Here is a 21551-nt window from a genome sequence, read left to right on the forward strand (position 1 = left end):
CAGCCCTGTAATTGCTTATTCTGTGCGATGATTGCAGCGACGAAGGTCCCGGAATTGACGTCAGACACCCGCCCTGCAAACGCCTGGACACGCCTGCGTTTTTCCAAACACTCCCAGAAAACGGTCAGTAAACGCCTTCTTCCTGTCAATCTCCTTGCTATCGGCTGTGCGAATGGAATCTTCGCTAGATCCAGTGCACGGCAGCGATGCTCTTTGTGCCCGTACTACGCGCATGCGCAGTTTTTTCACCTGATCGCTGCGCTGTGAAAATCGGCAGTGAGCGATCAACTCGGAATGACCCCCATAGTGCATAGAAGCTGAAAATTGCCCCTGCTAAGTACGCCCAATGTTTATATCAGAATAAATCAGCGTGGGGCTCCCATTCATTGTCTGCCTATATAGTAAGTGCCATTAGCTCCTCTATAGGTGGAGTCTCCCAGGCACTAAAGGGTCCTGTCAAATCCCATATGAGAAATTGTTAGGGGCAGATTTAAGAATGAGTGATATTCTTGTTATCACAAATCTGATAATGGTGCTCCAGCCAATCAGCTTCTGTCATGTGATTGCAAAATGACAGTTGGGAGCGGATTGGCTGGAGCACCACTTATTCGTAACAAGTGATAACAAGAATATCACTCATTGTTAAATGTGCCCCTTACTCAGATTGCTTTTTTATATACATGTGATACATTTCTTAATAAAAAAAGTTTTTTATTTAATCACTTTTGGAACAGATTGTTCCAAAAGTGATTAAATAAAAAACTTTTCTTATTAAGAAATGTATCACATGTATATAAAAAAGCAATCTGAGTAAGGGGCACATTTAACAATGAGTGATATTCTTGTGGCTTTGTGAGTCTGGGCGCTGTTTATTTCACTTTTATGACTATGGGGGTCATTCTGACCCGTTCGCTCGCTGCTTTTTAACGCAGCAGAGCGAACGGGTCCCTACTGCGCATGCGCCGGCACATGCCAGACGGCCGAAGGCCGTAGCAGGGATACGATCGCCTCTGCCTGATTGACAGGCAGAGGCGATCGCTGGGTGGGAGGGGGCAGAACGGCAGCGTTTGGCCGCCGCTCCGTGGGTTTGGTCCGGCCAACGCAGGCGGACCGAACGGGGGGTGGGCCACAGCGGCTGCATGACATCACAGGCAGACGCTGTGGGCCGGGGAGCGATGAGTAGCTCCCGGCCAGCACGCTAAAGCTGCGCTGGCCGGGAGCTACTTTTGCAGTGCAAAGGCATCGCTGCTGTGCGATGCCTTTGCACTTATGCGAGGGGGGGCTGGACTGATATGCGGGGCGGGATAGCACTGTGCTAGGCGTCCCCCCGCATGTCAGGGAAGAAGATCGTAGCTGTGCTAAATTTAGCACAGCTGCGATCAACTCGGAATGACCCCCTATATCTCACCATATCATTCTCCTCTCCCAATGGGGGAGACCCCTTCTAACTGACTGGGGGTCATTCCGAGTTGATCGCCTGCTGCCAATTTTCACAGCGCAGCGATCAGGTAAAAAAAAACGCAAAACTAGGCACCGCAAGGTGCAGGCGAGTCGTACGGGTACATAGAGGATCGGTGCTGGGCGATGAATTTAGCGAAGAATCCATTCACACGGCCGAACGCAAGGTGATTGACAGAAAAATGGCGTTTATGGGTGTCAACTGACCGTTTTCTGGGAGTGTTTGGGAAAACGCAGGCGTGTCCAGGCGTTTGCAGGGCGGGTGCCTGACGTCAATTCCGGCACCAAAAAGATTGAAGTGATCGCAAGGGCTGAGTAAGTCCAGAAACTGCACAAAATGTTTTTGCTGCGCTCGGCTGCAAAGGCGTTCGCACACTTGCAAAGTGAAAATACACTCCACCGTGGGCGGCGACTATGCGTTTGCACGGCTGCTAAAAGTAGCTAGCGAGCGATCAACTCGGAATGACCCCCTGTATTTGTGATTGTCCCTGGTTATGTCACCTCCCCCACCACTTGGGAAGCTGTGATAGCGAGCCTGGGTTCACATTAACATAAGTATAATAAAAAAATATATGTATATAATAAGAATTTACTTACCGATAATTCTATTTCTCGTAGTCCGTAGTGGATGCTGGGGACTCCGTAAGGACCATGGGGAATAGCGGCTCCGCAGGAGACTGGGCACATCTAAAGAAAGCTTTAGGACTATCTGGTGTGCACTGGCTCCTCCCCCTATGACCCTCCTCCAAGCCTCAGTTAGGATACTGTGCCCGGACGAGCGTACACAATAAGGAAGGATTTTGAATCCCGGGTAAGACTCATACCAGCCACACCAATCACACTGTACAACTTGTGATCTGAACCCAGTTAACAGCATGATAACAGAGGAGCCTCTAGAAAAGATGGCTCACTACAGCAATAACCCGATTTTTTGGTAACAATAACTATGTACCAGTATTGCAGACAATCCGCACTTGGGATGGGCGCCCAGCATCCACTACGGACTACGAGAAATAGAATTATCGGTAAGTAAATTCTTATTTTCTCTAACGTCCTAAGTGGATGCTGGGGACTCCGTAAGGACCATGGGGATTATACCAAAGCTCCCAAACGGGCGGGAGAGTGCGGATGACTCTGCAGCACCAAATGAGAGAACTCCAGGTCCTCCTCAGCCAGGGTATCAATTTTGTAGAATTTTACAAACGTATTTGCTCCTGACCAAGTAGCTGCTCGGCAAAGTTGTAAAGCCGAGACCCCTCGGGCAGCCGCCCAAGATGAGCCCCCTTCCTTGTGGAGTGGGCATTTACAGATTTTTGGCTGTGGCAGGCCTGCCACAGAATGTGCAAGCTGAATTGTACTACAAATCCAACGAGCAATAGTCTGCTTAGAAGCAGGAGCACCCAGCTTGTTGGGTGCATACAGGATAAACAGCGAGTCAGTTTTCCTGACTCCAGCCGTCCTGGAAACATATAGTTTCAGGGCCCTGACAACGTCTAGCAACTTGGAGTCCTCCAAGTCCCTAGTAGCCGCAGGCACCACAATAGGTTGGTTCAGGTGAAACGCTGAAACCACCTTAGGGAGAAACTGAGGACGAGTCCTCAATTCCGCCCTGTCCGAATGGAAAATCAGATAAGGGCTTTTACAGGATAAAGCCGCCAATTCTGACACGCGCCTGGCCCAGGCCAGGGTCAACAGCATGACCACTTTCCATGTGAGATATTTTAACTCCACAGATTTAAGTGGTTCAACCAATATGACTTTTGGAACCCAAAAACTACATTGAGATCCCAAAGTGCCACTGGAGGCACAAAAGGAGGCTGTATATGCAGTACCCCTTTTACAAACGTCTGAACTTCAGGGACTGAAGCTAGTTCTTTTTGGAAGAAAATTGACAGGGCCGAAATTTGAACCTTAATGGACCCCAATTTCAGGCCCATAGAAACTCCTGTTTGCAGGAAATGTAGGAATCGACCCAGTTGAATTTCCTCCGTCGGGCCTTACTGGCCTCGCACCACGCAACATATTTTCGCCAAATGCGGTGATAATGTTTTGCGGTTACATCCTTCCTGGCTTTGATCAGGATAGGTATGACTTCATCCGGAATGCCTTTTTTCCTTCAGGATCCGGCGTTCAACTGCCATGCCGTCAAACGCAGCCGCGGTAAGTCTTGGAACAGACAGGGTCCTTGCTGGAGCAGGTCCCTTCTTAGAGGTAGAGGCCACGGATCCTCCGTGAGCATCTCTTGAAGTTCCGGTTACCAAGTCCTTCTTGGCCAATCCGGAGCCACGAATATAGTGCTTACTCCTCTCCATCTTATCAATCTCAGTACCTTGGGTATGAGAGGCAGAGGAGGGAACACATACACTGACTGGTACACCCACGGTGTTACCAGAACGTCTACAGCTATTGCCTGAGGGTCCCTTGACCTGGCGCAATACCTGTCGAGTTTTTCCCAACGGTTTATAATCATGTGGAAGACTTCTGGGTGAAGTCCCCACTCTCCCGGGAGGAGGTCGTGCTGAGGAAGTCTGCTTCCCAGTTGTCCACTCCCGGAATGAATACTGCTGACAGTGCTATCACATGATTTTCCGCCCAGCGAAGAATCCTTGCAGCTTCTGCCATTGCCCTCCTGCTTCTTGTGCCACCCTGTCTGTTTACGTGGGTGACTGCCGTGATGTTGTCCGACTGGATCAACACCGGCTGACCTTGAAGCAGAGGTCTTGCTAAGCTTAGAGCATTGTAAATGGCCCTTAGCTTCAGGATATTTATGTGAAGTGATGTCTCCAGACTTGACCATAAGCCCTGGATATACCTTCCCTGTGTGACTGCTCCCCAGCCTTGCAGGCTGGCATCCGTGGTCACCAGGACCCAGTCCTGAATGCCGAATCTGCGGCCCTCTAGAAGATGAGCACTCTGCAACCACCACAGGAGGGACACCCTTGTCCTTTGTGACAGGGTTATCCGCTGATGCATCTGAAGATGCGACCCGGACCATTTGTCCAGCAGGTCCCACTGGAAAGTTCTTGCGTGGAATCTGCCGAATGGGATTGCTTCGTAGGAAGCCACCATTTTACCCAGAACCCTTGTGCATTGATGCACTGAGACTTGGCTCGGTTTTAGGAGGTTCCTGACTAGCTCGGATAACTCCCTGGCTTTCTTCTCCGGGAGAAAAGCCTTTTTCTGGACTGTGTCCAGGATCATCCCTAGGAACAGAAGACAAGTCGTCGGAACCAGCTGCGATTTTGGAATATTGAGAATCCAATCGTGCTGCCGCAACACTGCCTGAAATAGTGCTACACAGACCTCCAACTGTTCCCTGGATCTTACCCTTATCAGGGAATCGTCCAAGTAAAGGATAACTAAAATTCCCTTCCCTCGAAGGAATATCATCATTTCGGCCATTACCTTAGTAAAGACCCGGGGTGCCGTGGACCATCCATACGGCAGCGTCTGAACTGATAGTGACAGTTCTGTACCATAAACCTGAGGTACCCTTGATGAGAAGGGTAAATTTTGACATGAAGGTAAGCATCCTTGATGTCCCGAGACATCATGTAGTCCCCTTCTTCCAGGTTCGCAATCACTGCTCTGAGTGACTCAATCTTGAATTTGAACCTCTGTATGTAAGTGTTCAAAGATTTTAGATTTAGAATCGGTCTCACAGAGCCGTCCGGCTTCGGTACCACAACGGTGTGGAATAATACCCCGTTCCCTGTTGCAGGAGGGGTACCTTGTTATCACCTGCTGGGAATACAGCTTGTGAATGGCTTCCAAAACAGTCTCCCTGTCAGAAGGAGACATCGGTAAAGCCGACTTTAGGAAACGGCGAGGGGGAGACGTCTCGAATTCTAATTTGTACCCCTGAGATATCACCTGAAGGATCCAGGGGTCTACTTGCGAGTGAGCCCACTGCGCGCTGAAATTCATTGAGACGGGCCCACCACCGTGCATGATTTTGCTTGTAAAGCCCCAGCGTCATACTGAGGGCTTGGCAGAGGCGGGAGAGGGTTTCTGTTCCTGGGAACTGGCTGATATCTGCAGCCTTTTTCCTCTCCCTCTGTCACGGGGCAGAAATGAGGAATCTTTTGCCCGCTTGTCCACGAAAAGACTGCGCCTGATAATACGGCGTCTTCTCATGTTGAGAGGCGACCTGGGGTACAAACGTGGATTTCCCAGCTGTTGCCGTGGCCACCAGGTCTGAAAGACCGACCCCAAATAACTCCTCCCTTTAATAAGGCAATACTTCCAAATGCCGTTTGGAATACGCATCACCTGACCACTGACGTGTCCATAACCCTCTACTGGTAGAAATGGACAACGCACTTAGACTTGATGCCAGTCGGCAAATATTCCGCTGTGCATCACGCATATATAGAAATGCATCTTTTAAATGCTCTATAGGCAAAAATATACTGTCCCTATCTAGGGTATCAATATTTTCAGTCAGGGAATCCGACCACGCCAACCCAGCACTGCACATCCAGGCTGAGGCGATTGCTGGTCGCAGTATAACACCAGTATGTGTGTAAATACATTTTAGGATACCCTTCTGCTTTCTATCAGCAGGATCCTTAAGGGCGGCCATCTCAGGAGAGGGTAGAGCCCTTACAAGCGTGTGAGCGCTTTATCCACCCTAGGGGGTGTTTCCCAACGCACCCTAACCTCTGGCGGGAAAGGATATAATGCCAATAACATTTTAGAAATTATCAGTTGTTATCGGGGGAAAACCACGCATCATCACACACCTCATTTAATTTCTCAGATTCAGGAAAACTACAGGTAGTTTTTCCTCACCGAACATAATACCCCTTTTTGGTGGTACTCGTATTATCAGAAATGTGTAAAAACATTTTTCATTGCCTCAATCATGTAACGTGTGGCCCTACTGGAAGTCACATTTGTCTCTTCACCGTCGACACTGGAGTCAGTATCCGTGTCGGCGTCTATATCTGCCATCTGAGGTAACGGGCGCTTTAGAGCCCCTGACGGCCTATGAGACGTCTGGACAGGCACAAGCTGAGTAGCCGGCTGTCTCATGTCAACCACTGTCTTTTATACAGAGCTGACACTGTCATGTAATTCCTTCCAACAGTTCATCCACTCAGGTGTCGACCCCCTAGGGGGTGACATCACTATTACAGGCAATCTGCTCCGTCTCCACATCATTTTTCTCCTCATACATGTCGACACAAATGTACCGACATACAGCACACACACAGGGAATGCTCTGATAGAGGACAGGACCCCACTAGCCCTTTGGGGAGACAGAGGGAGAGTTTGCCAGCACACACCAGAGCGCTATATATATACAGGGATAACCTTATATAAGTGTTTTTCCCCTTATAGCTGCTGTATATTTAATACTGCGCGTAATTAGTGCCCCCCCTCTCTTTTATAACCCTTTCTGTAGTGTAGTGACTGCAGGGGAGAGACAGGGAGCTTCCCTCCAACGGAGCTGTGAGGGAAAATGGCGCCAGTGTGCTGAGGAGATAGGCTCCGCCCCCTTATCGGCGGCCTTATCTCCCGTTTTTCTATGTATTTTGGCAGGGGTTAAATGCATCCATATAGCCCAGGAGCTATATGTGATGCATTTTTTTGCCATCCAAGGTGTTTATTATTATTATTGCGTCTCAGGGCGCTCCCCCCCAGCGCCCTGCACCCTCAGTGACCGGAGTGTGAAGTGTGCTGAGAGCAATGGCGCACAGCTGCAGTGCTGTGCGCTACCTTGTTGAAGACAGGACGTCTTCTGCCGCCGATTTTCCGGACCTCTTCTGCCTTCTGGCTCTGTAAGGGGGCCGGCGGCGCGGCTCTGGGACCCATCCAGGCTGGGCCTGTGATCGTCCCTCTGGAGCTAATGTCCAGTAGCCTAAGAAGCCCAATCCACTCTGCACGCAGGTGAGTTCGCTTCTTCTCCCCTTAGTCCCTCGATGCAGTGAGCCTGTTGCCAGCAGGTCTCACTGAAAATAAAAAACCTAAACTAAAACTTTCACTAAGAAGCTCAGGAGAGCCCCTAGTGTGCACCCTTCTCGTTCGGGCACAGAGATCTAACTGAGGCTTGGAGGAGGGTCATAGGGGGAGGAGCCAGTGCACACCAGATAGTCCTAAAGCTTTCTTTAGATGTGCCCAGTCTCCTGCAGAGCCGCTATTCCCCATGGTCCTTACGGAGTCCCCAGCATCCACTTAGGACGTTAGAGAAAATAAGAATTTACTTACCGATAATTCTATTTCTCGGAGTCCGTAGTGGATGCTGGGGTTCCTGAAAGGACCATGGGGAATAGCGGCTCCGCAGGAGACAGGGCACAAAAGTAAAGCTTTTACAGGTCAGGTGGTGTGTACTGGCTCCTCCCCCCATGACCCCCCTCCAGACTCCAGTTAGGTACCGTGCCCGGACGAGCGTACACAATAAGGGAGGATTTTGAATCCCGGGTAAGACTCATACCAGCCACACCAATCACACCGTACAACTTGTGATCTAAACCCAGTTAACAGTATGATAACAGAGGAGCCTCTGAAAGATGGCTTCCTAAACAATAACCCGAATTAGTTAACAATAACTATGTACAAGTATTGCAGATAATCCGCACTTGGGATGGGCGCCCAGCATCCACTACGGACTCCGAGAAATAGAATTATCGGTAAGTAAATTCTTATTTTCTCTATCGTCCTAAGTGGATGCTGGGGTTCCTGAAAGGACCATGGGGATTATACCAAAGCTCCCAAACGGGCGGGAGAGTGCGGATGACTCTGCAGCACCGAATGAGAGAACTCCAGGTCCTCCTTTGCCAGGGTATCAAATTTGTAAAAATTTACAAACGTGTTCTCCCCTGACCACGTAGCTGCTCGGCAGAGTAGTAATGCCGAGACCCCTCGGGCAGCCGCCCAAGATGAGCCCACCTTCCTTGCGGAATGGGCCTTAACAGATTTAGGCTGTGGCAGGCCTGCCACAGAATGTACAAGTTGAATTTTGTTACAAATCCAACGAGCAATCGACTGCTTAGAAGCAGGTGCACCCAACTTGTTGGGTGCATACAGTATAAACAGCGAGTCAGATTTTCTGACTCCAGCCGTCCTTTAAATGTATATTTTTAAGGCTCTGACAACGTCCAACAACTTGGAGTCCTTCAAGTCGTCTGTAGCCGCAGGCACTACAATAGGCTGGTTCAGGTGAAACGCTGATACCACCTTAGGGAGAAAATGCGGACGCGTCCGCAGCTCTGCCCTATGTCGAATGGAAAATTAAATAAGGGCTTTTATAAAACAAAGCCGCCAGTTCAGATACTCTCCCGGCCGAAGCCAGGGCCAGTAACATAGTCACTTTCCATGTGAGATATTTCAAATCCACCTTCTTTAGTGGTTCAAACCAATTTGATTTGAGGAAATCTAAAACTACATTTAGATCCCACGGTGCCACCTTAGGCACCACAGGAGGCTGTATATGCAGTACTCCTTTGATAAAAATCTGGACCTCAGGGACTGAGGCCAATTCTTTTTGGAAGAATATTGATAGGGCCGAAATTTGAACCTTAATAGATCCCAATTTGAGACCCATAGACAATCCTGATTGCAGGAAATGTAGGAAAACGACCCAGTTGAAATTCCTCCATCGGAGCACTCCGCTGCTCGCACCACGCAACATTTTCGCCAAATACGGCGATAATGCTTCGCGGTGACTTCCTTCCTTGCCTTTATCAAGGTAGGAATGACTTCTTCTGGAATGCCTTTTCCTTTTAGGATCTGGCATTCAAACGCAGCCGCGGTAAGTCTTGAAAAAGACAAGTACCCTGCTGAAGCAGGTCCCTTCTCAGAAGTAGAGGCCACGGATCGTCCGTGACCATCTCTTGAAGTTCCGGGTACCAAGTCCTTCTTGGCCAATCCGGAGCCACTAGTCTTACTCCACTTTGCCGTATAATCCTCAATACCTTTGGTATGAGAGGCAGAGGAGGAAACACATATACCGACTGGTACACCCAAGGTGTTACCAGCGCGTCCACAGCTATTGCCTGCGGATCTCTTGACCTGGCGCAATACCTGTCCAGTGTTTTGTTGAGGCGAGACGCCATCATGTCCACCATTGGTTTTACCCAACGGTTTAATAGCATGTGGAAAACTTCTGGATGAAGTCTCCACTCTCCCGGGTGAAGGTCGTGTCTGCTGAGGAAGTCTGCTTCCCAGTTGTCCACGCCCGGGATGAATACTGCTGACAGTGCTATCACGTGATTCTCCGCCCAGCGAAGGATCCTGGCAGCTTCTGCCATTGCCCTCCTGCTTCTTGTGCCGCCCTGTCTGTTTACATGGGCGACTGCCGTGATGTTGTCCGACTGGATCAACACCGGTCTTCCTTGAAGCAGAGGTTCCGCCTGGCTTAGAGCATTGTAGATTGCTCTTAGTTCCAGAATGCTTATGTGAAGAGACTTTTTCAGGCTCGACCACACTCCCTGGAAATTTCTTCCCTGTGTGACTGCTCCCCAGCCTCTCTGGCTGGCACCCGTGGTCACCAGGATCCAATCCTGCATGCCGAATCTGCGGCCCTCCAATAGATGAGCCTCCTGCAACCACCACAGAAGGGATACCCTTGTCCTCGGCGACAGGGTTATCCGCAGGTGCATCTGAAGATGCGACCCTGACCATTTGTCCAACAGATCCCTTTGCATGGAATCTGCCGAAAGGGATTGCTTCGTAAGAAGCTACCATTTTTTCCCAGGACTCTTGTGCATTGATGTACAGACACCTTTCCTGGTTTTAGGAGGTTCCTGACCAGGTCAGATAACTCCTTGGCTTTTTCTTCGGGAAGAAAAACCTTTTCTGAACTGTGTCCAGAATCATCCCCAGGAACAGCAGACGAGTTGTCGGCATTAATTGGGATTTTGGAATATTCAGAATCCATCCGTGCTGCTTTAGCACCTCTTGAGATAGTGCTAAACCCATCTCTAGCTGTTCTCTGGACCTTGCCCTTATTAGGAGATCGTCCAAGTATGGGATAATTAATACGCCTTTTCTTCGAAGAAGAAATATTATCTCGGCCATTACCTTTGTAAAGACCCGAGGTGCCGTGGACAAACCAAACGGCAGCGTCTGAAACTGATAGTGACAGTTTTGTACAACGAACCTGAGGTACCCCTGGTGTGAGGGGTAATTGGAACGTGGAGATACGCATCCTTGATGTCCAAGGATACCATAAAGTCCCCTTCTTCCAGGTTCGCTATCACTGCTCTGAGTGACTCCATCTTGAACTTGAACTTCTTTATGTACAGGTTCAAGGACTTCAGATTTAGAATAGGCCTTACCGAGCCATCCGGCTTCGGTACCACAAAAAGAGTGGAATAATACCCCTTCCCTTGTTGTAGAAGAGGTACCTTGACTATCACCTGCTGAGAATACAGCTTGTGAATGGCTTCCAAAACCGTCTCCCTTTCTGAGGGGGACGTTGGTAAAGCAGACTTCAGGAAACGGCGAGGTGGCTCTGTCTCTAATTTCAACCTGTACCCCTGAGATATTATCTGCAGGATCCAGGGATTTACCTGCGAGTGAGCCCACTGCGCGCTGTAATTCTTGAGACGACCGCCTACCGCCCCCGAGTCCGCTTGCGAAGCCCCAGCGTCATGCTGAGGCTTTTGTAGAAGCCGGGGAGGGCTTCTGTTCCTGGGAAGGAGCTGCCTGTTGCTGTCTCTTCCCTCGTCCTCTGCCTCGTGGCAGATATGAATATCCCTTTGCTCTCTTATTTTTAAAGGAACGAAAAGGCTGCGGTTGAAAGGTCGGTGCCTTTTTCCGTTGGGGAGTGACTTGAGGTAGAAAGGTGGATTTCCCGGCCGTAGCCGTGGCCACCAAATCCGATAGACCGACCCCAAATAACTCCTCTACGCATCGCCTGTCCACTGTCGTGTCCATAAAGCTCTTCTGGCCGAAATGGACATAGCACTTACCCGTGATGCCAGTGTGCAGATATCTCTCTGTGCATCACGCATATAAAGAAATGCATCCTTTATTTGTTCTAACGACAGTAAAATATTGTCCCTGTCCAGGGTATCAATATTTTCGATCAGGGACTCTGACCAAACTACCCCAGCACTGCACATCCAGGCAGTCGCAATAGCTGGTCGTAGTATAACACCTGCATGTGTGTATATACCTTTTTGGATATTTTCCATCCTCCTATCTGATGGATCTTTAAGTGCGGCCGTCTCAGGAGAGGGTAACGCCACTTGTTTTGATAAGCGTGTTAGCGCTTTGTCCACCCTAGGAGGTGTTTCCCAGCGCTCCCTAACCTCTGGCGGGAAAGGGTATAAAGCCAATAACTTCTTTGAAATTAGCAGTTTTTTATCGGGGCACCCCACGCTTCATCACACACGTCATTTAATTCTTCTGATTCGGTAAAAACTACTGGTAGTTTTTTCACACCCCACATAATACCCTGTTTAGTGGTACCTGTAGTATCAGCTAAATGTAACATCTCCTTTATTGCCAAAATCATATAACGTGTGGCCCTTTTGGAAAATACGGTTGATTCGTCACCTTCACTACCGGAATCAGTGCCTGTGTCTGGGTCTGTGTCGACCGACTGAGGCAAGGGGCGTTTTACAGCCCCTGACGGTGTTTGAGGCGCCTGGACAGGCACTAAGTGAGTGTCCGGCCGCCTCATGTCGGCAAACGACTGCTTAAGCGAGTTGACGCTATCCCGTAATTCCACAAATAAAGGCATCCATTCTGGTGTCGACCCCCTAGAAGGTGACATCCTCATATTTGGCAATTGCTCCGCCTCCACACCAATAACGTCCTCATACATGTCGACACACACGTACCGACACACAGCAGACACACAGGGAATGCTCTATACGAAGACAGGACCCACTAGCCCTTTGGGGAGACAGAGGGAGAGTCTGCCAGCACACACCAAAAAGCGCTATATATGACAGGGATAGCCTTATGATTAAGTGCTCCCTTATAGCTGCTTTTATATTAATATATTGCCATTTATTTTGCCCCCCCTCTCTGTTATACCCTGTTTCTGTAGTGCAGTGCAGGGGAGAGACCTGGGAGCCTTCCTGACCAGCGGAGCTGTGACAGAAAATGGCGCCGTGTGCTGAGGAGATAGGCCCCGCCCCTTTTCCGGCGGGCTCGTCTCCCGCTATTTAGTACATTTAGGCAGGGGTAAATATCTCCATATAGCCTCTGGGGCTATATGTGAGGTATTTTTAGCCTTTTTAAAGGTTTACATTTGCCTCCCAGGGCGCCCCCCCCCAGCGCCCTGCACCCTCAGTGACTGCCGTGTGAAGTGTGCTGAGAGGAAAATGGCGCACAGCTGCAGTGCTGTGCGCTACCTTAAGAAGACTGCAGGAGTCTTCAGCCGCCGATTCTGGACCTCTTCTTGCTTCAGCATCTGTGAGGGGGCCGGCGGCGTGGCTCCGGTGACCATCCAGGCTGTACCTGTGATCGTCCCTCTGGAGCTTCATGTCCAGTAGCCAAGAAGCCAATCCATCCTGCACGCAGGTGAGTTCACTTCTTCTCCCCTCTGTCCCTCGTTGCAGTGATCCTGTTGCCAGCAGGAATCACTGTAAAATAAAAAACCTAAGCTAAACTCTCTAAGCAGCTCTTTATGAGAGCCACCTAGAATTGCACCCTTCTCGGCCGGGCACAAAAATCTAACTGGAGTCTGGAGGGGGGTCATGGGGGGAGGAGCCAGTACACACCACCTGACCTGTAAAAGCTTTACTTTTGTGCCCTGTCTCCTGCGGAGCCGCTATTCCCCATGGTCCTTTCAGGAACCCCAGCATCCACTTAGGACGATAGAGAAATATATTTTTCTCCTTCATCCACTAGGGGCCACTGGAGCGTAGTTACAATGGGGAAATAGTAGGCAGTAATTGGGAGCTGGCACTTTAAAATTCTCACACTGTGGCTAGCTCCTCCCCTACTATCTCCCCTCCAAGCCAGTCTTAGTTAGTGCCCGATGTGAGCTGGTTCACTTGGGTTTAGCTGAAGAAAATTTTATTTTTTCTTTATTATTTTATTTTTTCTTTCACACATGCACAGACTGGCAGCTCTGCCACTGCCAGTCTGCACCGCGGGAGCTGCCGGCGGGGTCCCATCGCAGCTGCGTGCGGCTCGGGATGGGCCCCGGCTGAGGGGGACACTGAGCTCTCCTGAGTTGGCGGACACCTCTGCGTGCGGCGCGTGTCGGGACCACTCCATCCAGCAGAAGATTCCGGCAGCATGGCAGCGGTGAGTATCAAAAATGGCCGGACACCGCTGCGTGCGGCGCGTGTCGGGGCCACTCCATCAGAAGATGAGTATCAAAAGGGACCGGACACCGCTGCGTGCGGCGTGTGTCGGAGCCGCGGGGTCGAGTTGGAGTACGCCTAAAGTGTGGTGAGTACAAACATCCCCCCTTTCAGACTGATGTATGTTTTACAGTTTCCGTTTTCAGCATATGTATGGACCCCTATACTCCAGTCATAGAAGGCTGGAGTGCATCAAAGGCGCTTACTAATTTGAACTTGGCGCCATTATATGGGGGGCGGAGCTTCAGCCCGCTCTGTAAGCGGGCTCAGCGCTCTTCACTACCCGGCTGCAGAAGGCAGCCGGGGGATACAGAACAGTGAATCCAAGGCTGGTTACCTTTTATAGTTGCCGCCATCTTATGTCAGTGTGGGCAAAAACATGGGGCTCTGTTCATGAAACGCTCCCCGGCCACAGCATACAAGCGGCCGGGGAGATACAGGGCGCTTCCCGCTTACTGTAGAGCAGGTTTGAATTTGGCGCCGAAGCGGAGGGGGCGGAGCTAACTCCCGCTCTGTTCGGCGGGCTAAGCGCTCTCCGTCCCCCGGCCGCTACAGGACCGCCGCTTCACTGTCACACCGCTCCCCGGCCGCTGCAAGCTCCCTTCCCTCTCCGGGCTGTTCAGGGAGGATAAAGGTAGGATGTGGGGGTGAAGGCTATTCCCGCTTTGCTCAGCGGGCTTCCGGCGGCGGATCGCAGCGTTCACTGCCTCTAGGCACAAATCCTGTCTCAGGGGGGTTTTTAGTTTTTCTGTGCAGGGAGTTGCTGACATATTTGTAATATCTGATTTTGTCAGCCATTCCTCCCTGCAGGAGAGTCCTCTGCCAGGCATTTCATACAGGAGCCTGCTCTATTACAGGAGCTGGGGCTCATCTCATTAATGATTAAAAATGTGCACAATTTCTTTACCCTACATATACTACAGTATTTATCTACCCTAATGGGTTCACATACACGGTTGGATTCACTGTGGGTGTGTGTATATATATATATATATATATATATATATATATATAGATATGTATGTATGAATATATATATATGTGTGGAGGTATGTATATAGATATATGCATACAATACCGTATATAGGGCAGTGCGGATGGTGTGGTGGTTGGCATTGCTGCCTCGCGGCATGGAGGTCGTGGGTCTGGTTCCCACCAGTGCCCTAATTGTGTGTAGTTTGTACAGATGTGTCCACATACATCTTTAAGATAAAACAAACCACTTCCGCAATGTTTTCTAATAACAAAATACCTCCTTGCCACATAACATTTTCCCCCATCTTTTCTCACAGGCTGGTCACCATTTTGAAAAGCCAGCGGAACCTCCGAGAAACATCTGGTGCACCTAAATTTAGCGGTACACTACATACAGGGCGGGGTGTTGCCTTCCCTTTATTATTCCTTGGTGTCACTAGTTACTAATGCTATTTGTAATTTGGGGAATGCGTGTAAGGCATCAGACAAATAGCGCGGCGGCTCAGTACGCTAGTAGCGGGTATCTGTACAGGGGGACCAGGGTTTGAAAATAAAGAAACTTTAAGGGGAGCCCCTATAGCCTAGGGCTAAGACTCCTGTCCCACAGCGCGGCGCTACTGGTTCAGGTCTCCGCTGCTCCAGAAAGTTTATTTGAATCGTGTCGGTCACTACACATTATAGTGCAGACCTTACATAGAGCTGTGTTTCTTTAACCCACCTTTTCTCCTCTCACCTGGGATAGTCAAAGAATTCCCTCTTAGGTGTGAAGTATGCGGTGGAGCCATCTGCAGAGACCTCCACGCACCTGCAGGACACTCCTGTTTGAACAGCTCAGATTATACAGGTAATGTCACTCTTAACCAGAGACCTTGTACGTCATTTCACCTCTCCAGGTTTCTAAAGGAACCTTGCTAACTAACCTTCCATGTTACAATACTGATGATGTCTGTTTTCTGTGGAGTCTGAACCAGTGTCTCAGAATATCCAGGTGCATTATACAGCAGTTCGTCTGGTACTGCAGGTAAAGGAGGCGGACACGTCAAGTCCATCAGGGTTCGACGCCAATGACGAAATGACAGCGACTGGCCCAGTCTCGGATGAGCTGGCCAGGCTCCGGTAGGCGGCCGTCAGACACCCGAATACACAATATCAGGTATCAAACAATGTTTGTTTTCCCTACCCTCTCCCCACAGTCGGCAGGAGATGGTATCAGAACCTTTCTAGGGTATACCCCTCGATGTATCGCCGGTCCAACAAGCTGCCGTTTTCCTGAGCAACCTTGTTCAGGGACCCATCAAAGACATATACGGCAGCATGGTACTACCTTGTCCGGAGCAGGTAGGTTGTGGAACAATTGTCCTCTAGGTTACAGGATGTTTCACATCAGGATCAATTGATACTTTGGTACAGGTCCGAATCACGATTCTGCTCTATGATCTTTGAAGGTCACCACGTCTGCAGACTCGGACCCTGCATTTTCGCTTGGGCTGTCTTAAACCGTCGACCTCTGGGTCTGCAACTGTGACAGGCGAACATGTAATCCTACGGGGCAGATGGTTCAGGGGAAGGAACTTTCTGCAGGATTTCTTGAACCATTGGAGGTAAGTCCACTTTGCTTTCTCCTAATACTGCCCCAGCTCCAAGACAGACCTTTACCGGTCTTTCCTTTAGATTTTTCCGTGCCCCTTCAAAAACTTTCGACTCCACATGGGCGATATTTCAGTCGCCAGGGGATCTAAAAAAAAAAAAAAAAAAGCTGAAGCAGAGGTTCAGCATCCTCCTATAAACCCACTACAGGTCAGACTTTCCTACCACCTGGAGGGTCCCAGGGTAGGCGCAGGTCGGTGGTCCTATGGGAAGAACTGAGAAGGCTTGGGCGGTTACAAACTAGATTTCAGTGTACAACCATCTACAGGAGTCCCTCGGCAGGGGTCGGCCGATTTACGATGACAAGAGTCATACTGCAGGCGGCGCTCCATATGCTTCTAACCGCAAAGGGTGTTGATCCCTGTTTTTCACATATCATTTGAATCGGGACAGTTCTCAGGCCTTTGTTTTCTTTTCACGTTCCGAAGCCAGTTGACTCGGCCAGACCTATTCTGGCCTTAGAATCCTTTCAGTCTGTGATTGCTATTTTGAACAAGAAAGGGAGTTTTTACGTGTCCCTTGTCTTCAGCGATGCCTGTTTACTGATTTCCGTTGGACGGGTTTTTCTCAGATTCGCATTACAGGATTCTCATTTTCACTGTCAATCCTTTCCTTTCGGTCTGTCTTCCGCTCCCACAGAGTTCAGGAAGATCACAGAATAACTCTCTTTCAAGGGCAGAAGGTGACGTTGGTTCCCTAATGGGACAATCTACTGCTGTTTTCCCACTCTGTACATTAGGTGGCTTCTGAATATCCGGAGGATCCAGGAGCTTCTGGTTCAACACAGATCCAATTTATGCTCCTCATAGACGTTTCTCAACGCGGTCCGTCAGAGGATTTTTCCTTCCTCGGCACCAGGTACTCTATTCCTTCAGTCAAGTTGCGACGCAATGAGTGGTCGCCTACATTCCTCTCTGAGCGGGGGACAACATTCCTCTCTGAGCGGGGGACAACAATCTTCTTTCCGGGTCAAGCCACCAGGTCAGACTCCCGGTTGAGAAAACATTCCCCGGAGTTTTGTCAGCTGGTCCGCTGTGGGCGGAGATTTCGGATCGACCTCAGGGCGTTCTGACTGACTTTTTAACCCTTTACTACTCTCGGACGTGAGCTCGGGCAGTAGCCGAGGAGGCCCTCAGGGCTCCGGGGAGTTTTCTGGTTATTCTATCCTGCCTCCCTTTTTGATTTCTACCTCAGGTTCGGTAACACAGGAGGGGATTATGCGTGCTAGTCCTCTCGGTGGCTCTGGTTGGGCCACAGATGACTTGAAGATACAGATACACCTGTTGTCAGTAGAGGAGCCTTGGCTACTACCTCGACTGGACTGTCCACTTCAACAACTTTTCTTTGTTCAATCTTACACTGGTTCCGTGTAACCGTGTGACTGTTCACGAGACCTCAGAAGGGAGTAGTTCCCTAGTTTGGTTAGGCCTACCGGGCCCCGATTTCAGAAGTCTGTTACCTCTTCTCGCTTTTGCCACTTTTGGAAAACTGTATGGGACATAATAAGCATAAAAGGGGTTTTCCCCTTCTTTCAGTTACCATTCAGCCGTCATCTTTGGTTTCTCTGGGAGGTTTTGCTCCGCTGCGCTTCATACCACACTGACCTGAATTTTAGGTCTCTGCCTTTTTCGGTTTTCTTCCAAAAGAGATTAGCCTAGCGGCAGTAGGTTCGGCCTCTTTTTCAGGGAGTGCTCTATTGGCAACTCCCCCGGCTGAGCTTCGGTCTCAGCGGTCGTTTCTTCCAGAGGGGATGTCCATTTTTCCGACAAATCTGACACTAGTGTTTTTTGGTCCTCTTTGAATGTTGTCATGGCTCGCCGACTCTCCCTACAGAGGTCTTCGGCTATTCGACAAAGTGTTTTTCTTCTTTGTGCTGTACAATGCTCCCGTGCTAAATAGCCGGGGTCCCAACATACGCTGGGCCGTTGGATACATCTGACCTTCAGACAGTCTTCTTGGAGGTTGCTAGGGAGCCTCCGTATTCCATTTCAGCGCACTTAACGCGCGTTGTAAGACCTTCGTGGGCGGCTGCCCGTGGGGTCTCCATAAATAGTTTGTCGGGCGGCTACTTGGTCGGACCGACATGCCTCTTGTCAAATTCTACAAGTTTGACACTTTTGCGGCCTCTGCATCACAGTTTGGCCGAGCAGTTTTTACAGGACTCTCAGCGCTCTCCCGCCCGTTTTTGGGAGCTCTGGGACGTCCCCATTGTAACTACGCTCCAGTGGCCCCTAGTGGATGAAGGAGAAAACAGGATTTTGGTACTTACCGATAAATCCATTTCTCCGATTCCACAGGGGCCACTGGACGCCCGCCCAGCGCTGTTCCCCCTTGTTTTTTGCTTAAAGGTTTGCAGGTCACCATATGACTGCTTGTTGAGTTCAGGCTAGCCTGGTTTTTGTCAGGTTCTGTTCCAGGTTTAGTTTGGATTACCCTGGTTTACAGGGCGTCATTAACCTCCTCTACCTTAAGGTTTGTTTATTCCATCTCTCATCGGGCACAGTTTTACGTAGACTGGCTTGGAGGGGAGATAGTAGGGGAGGAGCTAGCCACAGTGTGAGAATTTTAAAGTGCCAGCTCCCAATTACTGCCTACTATTTCCCCATTGTAACTACGCTCCAGTGGCCCCTGTGGAATCGGAGAAAGGGATTTATCGGTAAGTACCAAAATCCTGTTTTAGGAGCCTCCACTAATCAACTGTCCCCTGACCGGGGCGGACAGGTTCTAGATCATTTCTCGTTTTAGACAGAGAGAAATAAAATTCCAGTCTGCATCTTTCTTTCTAAATCCCATTGCAAGTAAACACTCAGTAATTTCTGTTGGTCTGTCTGGTTTTCCAATGCACAAATAAAGTCCTTTGCTCAGAAACCATCCAGGTAAAAAAAAATAAAAAATAAAAAATATTTGGGACTGGGAGTTAGGAAACTTCTCGCAATGTTGTTACTTTGTTGTTACTCGCCTGTTCCTCTGTCTCACGGTCTGTGTTTGTGTTTAGCTTGGACCAGCTCATCGTCTCTACCAGGGACCAGCAGAAGCTGCAGGCTGTTTTGACTTCTGTCGCGTCCAAATCAGATATCATCACTCTGATTCAGGAGGCCAAAACGCAAGTGGAGGTGAGTTGCACGTATTTGGTACTCCTACCAAGTTCCACAGTCAGCTGAAGCCTGAAAATCCTGCGTTACAGTATAAATCGTTTTCCAAAGCTCCAGCCATGAGCTCCAAAGGTTAAATCAATCTGCAGACTGAAAAAAATAAGTTGTTAAACTTTATACAGTATTTTCATTTGCGCCTGATATCATCTGTAGCTTGTTGTTTGAGAAAGCAGGGTCTATATCGCTGTGACAACCTGCACTTTCCCGGAACGCTGCAACTTCTGTATATGTTGTTCTGCACTACAGGCTCATTTGCAAACTAGCAAAATACAGCGCTGCGCGGCTTCTTAGTGACACACGTGCGACTGGTTGTCTGCCAATCACATATTAATGTCCGCAGTCACTTCCCTGTGCCGCCCCGGCAGTCTGTGCCCAGTTTTGAGGTTTTACAGAGTCACTGGGACACACACAGAGGGAAGAACGGACCTTAGTATAAAGTTCGACCTAGTAACACTTTTGCAGCCCCTACTTTAGTGTTTTCAAATGTTACATTTTTTCTCTCCTAAAATACTCCCCAGTTTATCTTGATTTATATCTATTAATTCAGAACAATCGGATTGGCTTTATTATGTGTGAGTTTTGTTTGTTTACATGTGTTTGTTATCTTGGTGGAAGTGAGCCTGGAAATACGACTTTTTGCAATGGCAAGTGGCAAAACGCGTCTCATTAACAGTATCTGACACTGAGAGGCGGTGGAAAAATCAAATCCATTTGTGGGGAGAGAAATTATATGCAGGCAGATTCCCCCAAATACTGTAAACCTGCGCACCCCTACCACAGACCTATGCACCTATATGTAAAACCTGGTGCATTTGGGCAAGAATGCGGCTTTGCCGTTGTGTGCGATTTACAAGAGAGCAGCCATACTGCAGAATAGTATCTCACTGGTACATGTGTAAGACAAATGGGACGTCAACTACAAGTGCCAGCAATAGTGCCAAGCACAACCTGTTTATTCTGTAACTTTCTTGTGCTTCTAAGCCGTACAGTTGGAGTTCTCTCTGTATTGTTCATCCCAGCCCCCTCCTCTCACCTGTAAATATTTGGGGTTGTTATTTCAGTTGAATTGAGCAATGCATCATTTTAAAGTGTCTGGTTTTAAACGTTCTGGAACCCAGAGAGGAGTTTCCAAGCTTAGGCAGGGCCATGTAAAGGGGGTACACAGGGAGAGATCCGTGTTTAGGGGTCTATTCATAAGGAAAAGAAGATAGAATTGTTACTTTTCACTATATATCGCATCAGTAAGTAACAATTCATGTATACTTACATGTCCTGGGAAGCGATGCGAAAGCCAGCCCTTCAGCGTCCCTGTGGAGCGGTGCGGTAGTCCATAGCAGCGCAGTCGTCACGAGAAGGCAGTCTCTCCGCATGCGCCGTGAGTGCGTCTGCCGGAGGAGCAGGGAGAATTGGCTGAGCAGGGGAAGGGGGGGCAATGCTGGGCGAGTGAGAAAGCACATACTGTTGGGGGGGAGTTCACATACTTTGATGCCTCACCCGTCCACTCTAACCCCCAGCCAGCATACCATAAACCCGGCCGCCGCTAGTGACTCCCCCTGCCCCGCCCTCCAGCATACAGTGCCCGCCGGCGCTAATGACCCTCCCCATATAATTGCTTCCACCAGCCAGCATACAGGGGGAGGGGGGCTCAGGAGGGTGGTCGGTGGCGGGAAGGGAGGGGGGTGAAAGCTGTATATCAGATGGAGTGGGCAGTAGTTTGAGGGATCTCGGCATAATATGCATTGCCGGGTCCCTTTACTAATACATAATTGGCATACACTATAAAGGTGTGCCCCGTACCCGGCCGTTGTGGCCGCTGATTGGCCAGTGTGAGTGTAGGGGGCGGAGATAACAGGGAGGGGGCGGGGAGACAGGATTCTCCACTGCTCTTCTCCTCTCACCGGCCTCCTTACGCTATCCTGGGATGGCGAGTTTGTTGGCGCAGAGCTTTCTGTGCTTATATGAATCGCTCTCCCCATACCGTTGTATGGGAAAGCAATCCTGACACAGAGCCGGGCACCGCTGGAGAAATCTGAGATTTCTCTGC

At 49.5% G+C, this 21551-nt stretch overlaps 1 protein-coding gene across 5 annotated transcripts in view; it reads left to right on the forward strand.

Annotated features, from left to right (window-relative positions):
- PDZD2 (PDZ domain containing 2) overlaps positions 1-21551 on the forward strand; it is a 559801-nt gene that overhangs the window by 474061 nt on the left and 64189 nt on the right. For all 5 annotated transcript variants that reach the window (XM_063959280.1, XM_063959260.1, XM_063959270.1 and 2 more), the window contains one exon: positions 19351-19468. In XM_063959280.1, coding sequence (XP_063815350.1) covers positions 19351-19468 — 118 coding nt within the window. The remainder of the gene's footprint in view (positions 1-19350; positions 19469-21551) is intronic.

Source organism: Pseudophryne corroboree, chromosome 1, assembly GCF_028390025.1.
Source record: "Pseudophryne corroboree isolate aPseCor3 chromosome 1, aPseCor3.hap2, whole genome shotgun sequence".
Lineage (NCBI taxonomy): Eukaryota > Metazoa > Chordata > Amphibia > Anura > Myobatrachidae > Pseudophryne > Pseudophryne corroboree.